Source organism: Sinocyclocheilus anshuiensis, unplaced genomic scaffold (genome assembly GCF_001515605.1).
Source record: "Sinocyclocheilus anshuiensis isolate Anshui unplaced genomic scaffold, SAMN03320099.WGS_v1.1 scaffold916, whole genome shotgun sequence".
NCBI lineage: Eukaryota > Metazoa > Chordata > Actinopteri > Cypriniformes > Cyprinidae > Sinocyclocheilus > Sinocyclocheilus anshuiensis.
The window spans coordinates 2,277,652-2,290,667 of NW_015548264.1; the positions used below are offsets into that span (position 1 = coordinate 2,277,652).

Consider the following 13,016-nt stretch of genomic DNA (forward strand, 5'->3'; position numbering starts at 1 on the left):
TCCTGTCCCCCTGAGGGATTGTAATTAAGGCACTACTTGTTATTTTAGTATTATATATATGCTATTATAGAATGTATTACTATTTTTATAATTTATCATTTTTATATTAAGTTTAATTTTGTTATGTGCTTTTGATAATTTATTCGTTTTAGTTTATTCATTATTATTATTATTATTATTATTATTGATTAAACTAAAACTATTCCAATTGTTTTGGTAAATAAAATAAAGATGAAATAAAATATAATATCAGTTTTAAATTAAAAAGGTAAGTTAAATGATAAATGTTGCCTTGGAAATAAGTATGTTCAGGCATTAAAATTACAAAAACTAAAACTGAAAAAGGAAAATGGTAACACTTTACTTGAAACCTTGTATAAACCTTGTATATCAAATGTACAATGCATTATATACCGGTAAGTATATATTATTATGTATTCGCAATAATATCTTTTCATAAAAAGTTAAAATGCATTATATTTGCAGATTCTTACAATCTGAAATGATCTGTTTGTTGTGTGTTTTAATGCATTATACTTTGTAAGAGTCTAACAATGAATAGTTAAGTATTATAATGCATTATAACTGTGATTACAATTATTCATAATATCATACAATCCATTATAAGGTGAATTACAAGGCATTATTAATGCATTAAATATTTTTTATAATAATTATATATAAAGGCTTCAAGAAAGTGTTCATTGTTATTTCAGTTTTAGTCATTTTAGTACTTAAACTTATTTCAGTTAGTTTCAAAGGCAACAATCCTAATTTTTAATTAAGTTTCTTTTTTTTAATCTATTATTTATATATTACTTCAGTTTTATTTTAATTACTGAATTTTTTTTCAAACAGTTTTAGTTTTAGTTTACAACAACAACACTGATTCAGACGACTGCATATGTGTGCAAATAATTAATCAGAAAAATTAATGTTACAGCAATAAATCCATTACAAACTGTACAATAGTAATTCTAGTAATTCCATTTACAGAGAGCAAGAGAGATTTGTTGCCTTGGCTCTGACCTGAATCTCCTTTCTACCCAGAATCCTTAGGGCCATGGTGTATGTGTGTGAGTCGGACAATGTGAAGAGACCTCTGATTCATGGCAAACACTTACACACACATGCCTTGTGCTCTCATAAGTGTACTTATGACACACACACACACACACACACACACACACACACAGATCTCCAGGATACAGAATGACACACTTATTTTCTGAGGACACTTTTGATGTGGGGGAGATGATGGATGTGTCAAGGGCAGCTTCATTTCTGCTGCTCTTCCGTGAGTCACAAACACTTACATGTGCACACTCATTTCAGGTCAAACCTGGACACAGAATAAAGGAACAGTGCTTAATATTTTGATTGAGTTTGGAGCATTAAAGAAATAATTCTCTCGTCGTCATAGAGATTTTGAAGTACATAAATAATATAGAGCTATATGTTGTGCACAGCATCTTACAGCACACATTTTAACCAAATCCATCTGATTCATTGACAATGAAAAAAAAAGAGATTGCACGCCATCTAGTGGTAATAAGCACGCAGCGCGACCTTAAATAGCTACATTACAGAATGTGGATGAAAGGGAAGCTTAAATAAAATAAAAAAATGCGATAAATTTAGTAATGAATCATTCATTCATATATGCAACTAAATACCTATTTACGACTGTTTAGTATTTGTTTGGAATAATTCCACACTTAAAATATAAAGTAGGTTATAAATATAGTATTTGCTAATTCTGTAAACAGTCAAAGATTATGTCAGATCCTTACCAATTTTCTTGAGCTCATGGGTATTGACACACAAAAAAATCACCTCATGACTCCACATTGATTCCATATTTAGATGTTGGCTGGTTGTGTTTGTGTTTTGCAAGCCAAATTGTCAAGACGTTGATATGTATTTTTGTTATTTCACAACAGTCACAATTTCTAACACACAATGGGCAAAAGATAAATATTTCCTCTAAATGAGACAGTAAAACTAAACTAAACATACAAGAACAACATTTAAGAACTGGGTAAAAGTGAAATTTCTGTTATGGTCACTCACCTTCACAGCACTCTAAACGCGAACGACAAGGTTGCGGTTTCTTGTAACTGCGGCTGTCAAGCTCCACAAAGTGTCCTATAAAAGTAGTCCGCTATATTTAACGTATTGTAAAGTCAAGCTTTATGTCAACATTTGTTGAGAACAGGCCGAAATATAAGCCTTTATTCGCAGAAAATATCAGTTTCATTCACTCAGCTTCTGTATATTTAAAACTAGCGCGTCACGAGGTGCTCCAGAACAAATGAAGTTTGCGCGCAGTTTCTTCTGCTCCGCCTACTTCTCCTAATATGGCATCGAGAGGGCCGAGCTTCCGGCTGTATGCAAAGTTTGCAAACAAAACGCCATCACACTAGAAAATGGTAGACATCTGATATAATTTAGCATATTATATAGGGGTTAGGGAGCTGTTTTGGTCGCAGAAAGTTTGATTTGGATGATAAAAATAAGCTTTCTGAATCTTTGAATCAATTTCTTCATAAAATGGTTCATTAAAGAGTCTCGAATCACATGCAGTTCTACAATAGCATAATATTTTAGAAAATACGAAAATATTGGCAAATCCACAGATTTTATCTAGAATTTCTGATAACGGATTTTTAAAGATTATATATTTAGATATTAGTTTATGTGCCAAAATAACCTTCAGTAAATGCCCGTTCAAGACACACACACACACACACACACACACACACACACACACAAGCTAGATCTTTTTTGGAATGACAATATAATGAGATATTAGTTAGACATGTTGGCATGCATTGTTTATATTTATTTAATTTTCAACCACTTTCCCATGGGCATATCTGAGACACTCTGCAAAGGTCAAGTCCAGCTTGGATTAATCGAGCTTCCATCAGGCAACAGGTATTTTAGGAAAACATCTGACTAAATAACTAACAAATGTGTAGCTGAAATTAACAGCAGCTGGAATTTGCTGCAACAATATCAGATTTGTATCACAATACACACCAGTTCCCCCGTGTTGCATGCCTCCAAGCTCAGGTTTTGAAAACTTGCCAATGCCCCGAAAGTTGACTACTTATTGTGACTATTTTTTTTTTTAATGAGACACTATTTTTTTTTTAATGAGACCGTAAACTACATGATGTGATAACTTCACCTGTCACCAAACACAATATGAGAGTTAACAACATTCACAGATAGACTACATGTGTCCTCCAAATGCTGCCAAAAACACATCAAAGAAATATACAAATAATCCACCCACGACCACCCTGAAATTATAGAGGAAATATTTATTTAGACAACCAAATGCATGCCAGAAACACCAATTTTACATAACTGACAGCTCCCTTCTCCTCCCTTGTTGCACCAGCCATCTCCAAACCAACTCCATCTGGGTCAGGGAGTGGACGGGAGCGCCATCTGGTGAAGATACCTCGGTATTGCATTGAAATGACAATTTTGCCGAACAGTGGGGGGAAACCTGTATGTGTAAAAACACTATAGACCTATAATACATAAAAAGGGACAGGGTATGTCTAGATGCAAATGGCAAAAATATTCACATCTCGTACATCTTGCATGGCACAAAAATTACCTCTAGCATGACACAAGGACAATAAAAAATAACGATGCGCAAAGGCAGAATTCACATGCAGTGTGTTCTCCACGGCATCTAATCTGTCCTAACCCACACATTTTTTTAGGGAGATTCACAGCTAATCATTGGAGATGATTTAATATTTCTCGTTAGTTTTGCACGATGAAGTTAAAACAAGACCTAAAGATAAGCTATAAGACAGAAAAAAGAAAGAACGACCGAAATTTAGAAAGTAAGCATGTAAAACTGAATTAAAAGTATACAGATCTGCAAACACTCAACAAGAATCTGAGCCTAAAACAAATAATTGGTCCGCCTATGTGAATCATGGCCCATCAGCCACATTTACAACTGAATAGAAAAAATAATATCAAAAATAAATGCAACCCTTTGAACAATAAACAATAACCAGCAATAAATAATCAAGTGGTGTTCTGCTGTATATATATGTACATATACTAGAGTCACTCAGCATTCAGCCTAACATAGACTGATTTAGCAAATCAAAGACGCGAACTTATGAAATATGAGTAATAATAATTTAGAAATACACTACAGACATTATGGAAATATCTAAAAACATCTTTCAAAAGACGTTCTATCATTTTTACGCAACCGACATTTAAAACGATCATCTAGAGGGCTGTAATCGGCAGATAGTTCGACTATGCAACTGGCTTGGAAGAGCTTATTCATTCAACTCATGCACGTTGTATTTGAAACCTAAATTTTGGCAGAAATGGTCACCAAAGTTATTGACTGTTTTTAGTCAGTCAGGCCCACTTGATTATCTGAAACATAATTAACACGAACATCAAAACGCTTCTGAGGATCAGAGGTTAGACAAGCTGTTACTAAGGCATGCCTTAATTTCACCTTTGACCAATTGTGTCCATAATTACTTACTGTTGTTCTATGTACAGTACAATACTTGCTTATATATTACAGTCTTTACAAATCTAAGCAAGTGGCTTCCAGTTTTCCAGGTGCCCAATTCACTCCACCATGTCTTTTTTTTCATATGTTGTCATTTCGACAAAAGAGTTCTTCTTCTTTTTCCATTGGCACTACCCCATCGTATCGCGAAGGATTTTTGGCAAATGACCGCCACGCATCCTCTGATGAAAACATCACGTGTATGACATCGGATCTGTAACACTAGGAGTGTAAAAGGTCTTTGCTGTCACATCACAACGACAAAGTCAATGTGCTTTCCCTGGTGAACAAGAGACGTGAGCAGGATTCACCGTTTTTGAGTTTTGTGCTATCGATTATGCACGCTTGTCTGTTGTATGAGTGACTGATGCAGATGTTTACAAGTGTCTGTTGAGTGTGCGTGAGTGTATCTCACACGCTGCGCGGTGGTCTCTGCTGTTCGTGGGTCCTGCGGTTGCGCCCCCTCTTGTTCTCCTGAAGCTGTTTCCACTTGGCTGTGTTAGGAGGTCCTCTTTGTGGGGTCTGGGTACCTCTTTTTCCCTGGTTAGATTGTGCTCTTTGGTTCTCAGGAGCACTTTGGATCTTCTGCGTGCTTTGAGTGTCTGGTTTGATGCTTTGGCTCTCCGTGCTCACTGTACTTCCCGGGATTTGACTTTTTTGCAAACCTGTGGACTTTGGGAGAATCTGAGCAGTTGGGTTGTTCGGCACTTTTGGTGTGTTTTGCACCCTCTGCGTTGGGTTCTGCAAACTCTGAGCCGTCCTTTGAGGGGTCTTATCTGTTTTTGTCCCGACGCCAGCTATGGGGTTGACTTTGGGGGTTTTCTTTCCCTTTGGCTTCTTCTCTCGCTTCCAAACGCGCTCGCAAAACTCATCCACACTGTTGAGGTCTGGGTGCTCCAGCAGGCTCATGAAATCCTGGTACCAGAGTTTGTGTTTAGGGGAAGGATCCTTATCGTTGGCGCCTGCTCGGAGCAGCAGCTCGCCCACGCGCTGAGATGGGATGACCTGAAGATTAATATGCCACAGGGGCTGGATGAAGCCGTGCTCGACGGCGTGGCAGTGGTACACTCCCGAATCGGCCTGGGTAAGACTTCGGATCAGCAGACCCTGGCCTGTAAGACTCAGCCTTTCATCAATCACAATCTGACATGGAGAAAAACAGATTGAGTTTATTAACACTTTTTCATAGATTTTGACCTCAAAAATGGTCCCAGACCAGAACGTAACTGCTGATGTTACATCTGGGGTGCAAGGAAAACTACAGCACAGTTGGGGGATTTTCTTACACAGCGGGAAGGCTGAAACCTGACCATTATTACATTAACATAATGACCGTCTAGGGTGAGGTGTTACTTTAGCACTATTTTTTGCCTGATCATATCTGAAAAAAAAAAAAACACAGCTGGTGTATGTGATGGTGGGTGGTAAGGGGGTCATTATGTCATATCCTGTTCAATAAAATACTTTAAAATACCCTAATTTAGTAGTAATAACATTCCCCTTCTTTTTTGTAAAAAAGCAACATTTTACTTAGTGCTGATTACAATAAAGCTGAAGTCTGTCATATTTTTTTGCTATTAAAAATGTATCTATTTAACTATAACTATTATAATATCTCAGTGTATCTATAAAAATAAACATTAAAATATTTTTATGATTTTTGTTTAAAATTCAATTTTGTGTATAATACATTTATTTTAATTTATAAATAATTTTGATCATTTTTTTCAGGATTGTAAAGAAACTGTTTATTTGAAAAATATATTTTTTTAATTTAAAAAATCATTAACTTTTGATCAATTTAATGCATCCTTGTTGAATGAAAGTATTAATAAAAAAAAAATTAAAAAAAAGTACTGACCCCAACTTTTAAACAGACACTTTTTAAACATCACGGCCAATCTGACACTGCAATACTGATATAACTAATAGTGTGAGTTTAGGGTGGTGCTACTGTATCTGTTTGGCCAACCAATGGCAGACTGATGCGATTCCATGTGTGTTTGGCAAAGCTTATGACACAGAAATGACATTTGTAATATGAAAAATGTTCTTTCTGCATTCATAAAAAATGACTGCTACTTTGGACAGATTAAACAGAATAGCAGTAATCTTTAAATTAATTCAAAACAGTGTTAGACTGTTAAAACCGTTAAGACTGACAACTGATCTAATGTGTGAAGAATCTGGTAACTGGCCACGGCAAGAGAACTGAGAAAATGGTTCAAATACATTTAGTCATTTATATTCTTTGCAGTCCTGCATGGATTTTGATCACAATGACAGCATGTCATTTAAGTGCATGTTTTGCTGACCTATGTTATTTATAAGTTTGTGTGTGTGTGTGTGTGTGTGTGTGTGTGTGTGTGTGTGTGTTTGGCAAAGCTTATGACACAGAAATGACATTTGTAATATGAAAAATGTTCTTTCTGCATTCATAAAAAATGACTGCTACTTTGGACAGATTAAACAGAATAGCAGTAATCTTTAAATTAATTCAAAACAGTGTTAGACTGTTAAAACCGTTAAGACTGCCAACTGATCTAATGCGTGAAGAATCTGGAAACTAACCACAGCAAGAGAACTGAGAAAAACGGTTCAAATATATTTAGTCATTTATATTCTTTGCAATGGATTTTGATCACCATGATCATGTCATTTAAGTGCATGTCTTGTTGACCTATGTTATTTGTTGAGTTTGTGTGTGTGTACCTCATGTTTACGCTCATCATTGGGTCTCTGTAGCTGCCAGTAGATTAGAGCTCTCTGAGACTTCGGGCTGCACTCCAGAAACATGCTGCTGTTCTCTACGCCATACACACTTCTCTCCTCCACACTGCTGTATCCTTCCAGATCATCTAACACACACACACAAACACACACAAGGAGGTAATGTTCAGTACTGAAATAGAACGGTGTATCAGCCTACACAAGTGAAAGATTATAATGCATCAGTCCTTTTCAAATGTTCAGGCATGCTGATTTAATTCTAATGTGTTATTGATTGTCTGTATTAACATTTAGTTACTTTTGAGGTGCAAATTTTAGTAGACCACAATTGCACAATATTCAAAACATCATATTACAGAAGAGATGTAATGAATGGTCCATGCTGTATTATAGAAGATCAAAGAAGATCTTTTTTCATGCATTGTTTTTCTTGAAATGAGGTGACTTGCAACAACTGTGCATGTCCTCATGTTGGTTTAGGCAACTAATTCATTATGTCTGATCAGAAATAAATAAATATCCTTACCATTGTGGTGCAGATCAGAGCACTGGGAAAGAGGATCCCCATTTCTGATGTCCTGACGCCTCGTTCTCCTGTTAAATAAAAAAGATTGGATTAGACACATGTAATGTAGATCTTTGCATCTTCTAAAACATTAAAATTGACCCTAGTATTTAGTTTAGTATTTGCAACACTACTTCTCTCAAGCCACTAGAGGGCACTGTTGTTTCAATCAAACAACTACATTGTACCATATTGTCATACAGATTTAAGGATGATGTGAGATTTATATGGTAAAATACTTTAGCTTTATACAACAATAATTAAACCTCTGCGGCACTTTCAACTTTGCCCAACACAGCAACACTGACTCATCCAATGCGGAGAAACTGTTTGTCCACATAAAGCCAGAAAGGGAAATAATTCCATGTGGTTCTGTGGTTCACATCAGTTTAAGGTGTATGCAGGAAAGAATGTCCTTAATGTGTTGGTGCCCTAGTTTTAATTCAGAAACATGATTCATGGAGAGATCTTTCATGATGTTCATTATTGAATTCCAAACCTCACAACCTTCAAATATCTTGTAATAACAGCTCTGCAAGTCATTCTCAGCTAAAAGGGTCTTTCAGTCTCCATCAGAAGAGTTTTGTTCCATTTTAAGAGAGCAGCTTCACCTCTTAAATGCTAACATGGGCCAGGGACTTTGCCAAGGCCGGCACTCTTATCCATTCACAAATGCACTGAAAGACTGAGAAGATTTCCTGTGCCTGACTGAAAGCATTCAGGATCTGGTGTAAAGAATGAGGTTTAGCTGCAGTAGATCTTTAGGGAACGATAAGTGAAATATGAAAACTTGCTGAGATTCTCGTGATTGAAACACCCTCTTTGTCATTTTTCATGATCTGTCATTTTCTTTTCCTGTTCTGTTCTTGTATTTCAGTGCATAGCTCTCTGTGTCTTCTCATTTCTCTAACATGTTTTGCTAAGGCGTGCACACACACACATTCCTCGACTCCGGCTGTCTCGGCACGTGCAGGAGGTGCGGTAAGGACGTCTGTTTTGCATTTTAGGAACACTGAAAATATTTGGAGTGGTGTGGACCATACTAGTGTGTGGACCATAAGGGTGTGTCAAGACCAAAGCCATGGCCCTCTTCTTCCTCTGTGAAGGCGTAGCTGGCAAAGCATGCAGAGTGTGTGTGTGCGTGTGTTAACAGTGGGTACGTGGCATGTTGTGAGCATGTGTTTATAGCGCGTTTAAAAGCAGCCTGAAATACTTGGATCCAGGTGTTTGTGCTTGTCGACGCATGTGTGTTGAGATGCAGAATTTGTAGTGCACTAAACACCTGAACAGTGAATATGGTGCCATAATTTGTGTTAATATGTAACTGACTTAAAGGGATAGTTCACCCAAAATAGTTTCGTCGTTTACTCTCCTAAATATTTTGAAAAATGCTTTTTTGTCCATACAATGGAAGTCAATGGGGTCCAAAATAACTCCACTGGATAAAAACGGTTATTTAAATATTTTCTTTCATGTTTCACAGAAGAAAAGAAAGCCATATAGGTTTGGAACAACATGAGGCTGAGTAAATAATGCCAGAACTTTTATTTGTGGGTGAACTGTCCCTTTAAGAATATGTAATTTGATCCATATTACAAAATAAAGTTACCACAATGTTGAAGAATAAAATAATCCTCATCAAATATGTACTTACCTCTTAGCAGTCGGAAAATATCGAGAGCACTCTGTCCCGTCCCAGGCACAATACGGATCTCTTGCCAGGCAGCACTCGGCACAGGCCTTCCCGTAGACCTCACAGCGGTGCAGGGGCATCTGGGAAATCCCTAAATCTGACCCGAGGTACAGCTGTTGCTGTTGACAGATGAACATATAAGTCAATTAGGACATGGTTTGCTCTCTGCTAATGGCTGGTGAAGAGTAATATCAAGCAGACGTACTTGTTTAGTGGAGAGCTCCATGGCAGTAATAGGTGTTGGCTCCTAGAAGGGAAAACGGAACAAGTTTAATCTCATTTTAAGATCCGAGGATATTTTTTTGATGACATACTGTGGCCGTGCAGACAGATTTATGGGGGAGCAATTAAATGTACTAAGGTGAAAATTATAGTTGGAGGATTTCGATTCCAATAGCAAGCAGAAACGCACAGCTCTCTGGGTAATGAACAGTTGGCACTCATACCCTGAACACCGTCATCTCTTCCAGCACCACTTCCTCCAGATCATGCCAGCTTTCCCTGGGAATGGTCACCACCTTCAGCACAGTTCCTAAATCTGATTTAAGATTAGAATTGTTTTAATATTCATAATTTGTACAATATTTCTTAGTAATTGTAACAGTAATTTTTTTTCTCATGCGCCAATAAAATAAATTAGTAAATAATATGAGTTGAAATGACATGAAAGTGGATAAAAAAATGACGGTTTTTAATTTTTGTGTGAAACTCTTCAAAAAAAATTCTAAAAGGGGGTTTTTGAACCATTTTTGGTTTCCAAGGAATCGTTCTGTAAACATTTCTTTCTTTTTCTTTGTGTGAAGAACAACTACAAAAAAATATATATATTTTTTTTCATTGATGAACCAGAATTCCCACAGAAAACTGGATATATGTGGAAATTTTAAAACTGTGATTTCTAGAACTAGAAAACTCAAGTAAAAAATCCATATCCTTATCCTGTAAATCACAAGCAACTGGAAAAGTCATAGAGCCTTCGAACATTGTTGTGGAGAATAAGTCAAAAAGGTTGTGAACAGCTGCTTTAAGAAGTGTAAAAGTGGAGTGATTTCTTGGCTTTCTACAGCAGTTATATTTCTGTATTGACGTGCTGGTTGGTTTTACTAACCTGTGCCGATGAACATGACATCGTACTGGCCGTCCTCAGCTTCCACACGATCCACCACCAGCTGAGTGAACTGGTACTCCACGTTCGTGCGCACCACAATGGGCTTCCCACCCATGGGCTGCACAGGGTTATGCATGGCTGGGTGCAGGCGTGCGAATGTAATTACATCATCAGGAAGGTCTTTAGTGGAGTCAAAGCCTCCGAACGTTTTGCTGGGACACTATGGTGGGTAAAGGAGGGGAGATTAAGGGTTAAAAAAAATCTCATTGATGCACAAGTTCAAGTTTCAATGTCGCACTCTGAATAATGTAGTGTGGTTTTAGTTATTTTAGTATGGGAGGATGTTTTTTAGACAAATTTAGTTTTAAAGGTGCAAGCAAACAGTTAGGGTAATAAAGAACAGCATATTACCTGTTGGAAAAATAATGCAGTTATTTTAAGTATAAGTATAATTATTTTAACAAAAGTGCACATATATGAAGCTGTAGTTTGTCAGTTTTGTGATAATGCCAGATATATTGGCCAGTACTCACTGTGCCAGGACGGGGGTATGGCACTCTGCCCTGAAAGGGAACCCACTGGTAGTTTGGCCCATCCCTGTGGGCATATGGACCTAGAAATACCCTTCGGATGTCTGCCATACTATACATGCATATAGCCGATCCACGGAAGATATTACTGAGGAAAGAAGAAGGGAGAACGGAGGCTAAATCATTGATAGAACACAAAATATTATGATATTTTGTGTACATTTTTTCTAGAAGTGTATATATCAAAAGTAAATGATCCATTTCAATTATTTTAATTTAACAAGAATTTTGGGCAGGACAAATGTGTGGATTATTTTGGATCAGGATTTGACAAAATAGATTGAAAAGTCTTTATGAAAATAAATGAAAAATAAGAGGGCTTGGCAACGTCATCAGAGTTTTTACATTTGGATGAAAGATCATGAAGACAAATTTAATATATGCACAAATGAATCACACACAATAAGAGCAGAAACGTGCGTTAAGAAAGTTAATAGGGTTGATTTTGATTTCATGTGCTGTATAAAATTAGCATTTGTATTGCTGTGTATATGTGTGTATCCAAGCACTTATTCCCTCTAAACTGCCATGAGAACAAACACACTGTGGTGATCAGCCCATTGCATTTGTAAAATGTTAATTAGCGAGAAAATCAATTAACCACAGGGCACATGAATAAACTAATTCCCCATCACTCAGTCAGGGTCCCAGACATAAAAATGCACACACACATACATGTGCTTACACACTCCAACACACATACCCAGATAAAGCACGAGATAAAATACTGATCCATCACCCCAGTGTTCAGGCCTCATTAAGTGGCAATATTAAAAGCAAGTCCCTAGAATGCACTTCTATTCATCTCAGAAACAGGGCACTTAGAAAACCAATTAAAGCAGTCTAATTCTTTAAAGCCCGTAATTGAATTTTCGAGTGTTGTGTTCCTTGCATACATTAGGAAATCAGTGAGGTAGGAACACATGAACAGGATGTGCGGGTTTGGACGACCGCCGCTTTCGCCTCTCGCTTTTTGACAGTGATTAATCATGATATGTTTGTCCTCTTCCTCATCTCGTGTTTACATGCATGCACACCTCCGTACACACACACAGTGTGCTCATCCTTCATCTTAAAAGTCTTTTCTTCTTTTGAACATCGTTTATCTGCTTTTGTTACTGCCTTCACCCCTCCCCAACCCTCTGCTCCTCGCCAGCAGGCCCAGAGAAGAGGGTGTCTGGCTGGGGAGTGAGATTCAGGTTACCACCTTAATCATATTTCCTCCGAGCTGTGCTGAGCCGAAGCTGAATGGGGAAACAGGTAAGAGAGGGCAGAGACTAGGATAAGGAGGAAATTCCCATCCAGAGTGCAGCGATGGGAAGCGCCTGTCTGAGTCTAACCAGATTACTGCACTGCAAAGCTTCTAAAGGGCCAAACATATCACACATCACAAAATCACTGCCATCTCATAAAAGAGAAGAGAAAGAAGGAAGAAAGGATAGGAAAAAGGAAGAAAAGAAGGAAAAAAGGAAAAAAGAACGAAGGCATAAAAAAGGAAAGGTAAGGAAAAGAATATAGAAATTAAGGAAGGAAGGAAGGAAGGCAGGATAAAAAGAATATGGGAAAGGAAAGGAATAGTATGGAAAAACTAAAAAATAAGGAAGGATATAGGAAGAAAATAAAGAAGAACAGTAAAAAAAGCAAAGAAAGGAAAGGAAAAGAAAATGAAAGAAAAGGAAGGCAAAGGAAGGCAAGGCAAGGCAAGGGAAGGGAAGGGAAGGGAAGGGAAGGGAAGGGAAGGGAAGGAAAGGAAA

At 37.3% G+C, this 13,016-nt stretch overlaps 1 protein-coding gene across 1 annotated transcript in view; it reads right to left on the reverse strand.

Annotated features, from left to right (window-relative positions):
- Positions 1-3,308: 3,308 nt before the first annotated feature.
- LOC107655621 (semaphorin-3aa-like) overlaps positions 3,309-13,016 on the reverse strand; it is a 37,052-nt gene continuing 27,344 nt past the window's right edge. The window contains exons 10-17 of the mRNA XM_016443189.1: positions 11,206-11,350; positions 10,673-10,892; positions 10,011-10,102; positions 9,770-9,811; positions 9,526-9,683; positions 7,833-7,900; positions 7,289-7,434; positions 3,309-5,719 (exon numbers count right to left, since the gene is read on the reverse strand). Coding sequence (XP_016298675.1) covers positions 4,988-5,719; positions 7,289-7,434; positions 7,833-7,900; positions 9,526-9,683; positions 9,770-9,811; positions 10,011-10,102; positions 10,673-10,892; positions 11,206-11,350 — 1,603 coding nt within the window. The 3' untranslated portion in view covers positions 3,309-4,987. The remainder of the gene's footprint in view (positions 5,720-7,288; positions 7,435-7,832; positions 7,901-9,525; positions 9,684-9,769; positions 9,812-10,010; positions 10,103-10,672; positions 10,893-11,205; positions 11,351-13,016) is intronic.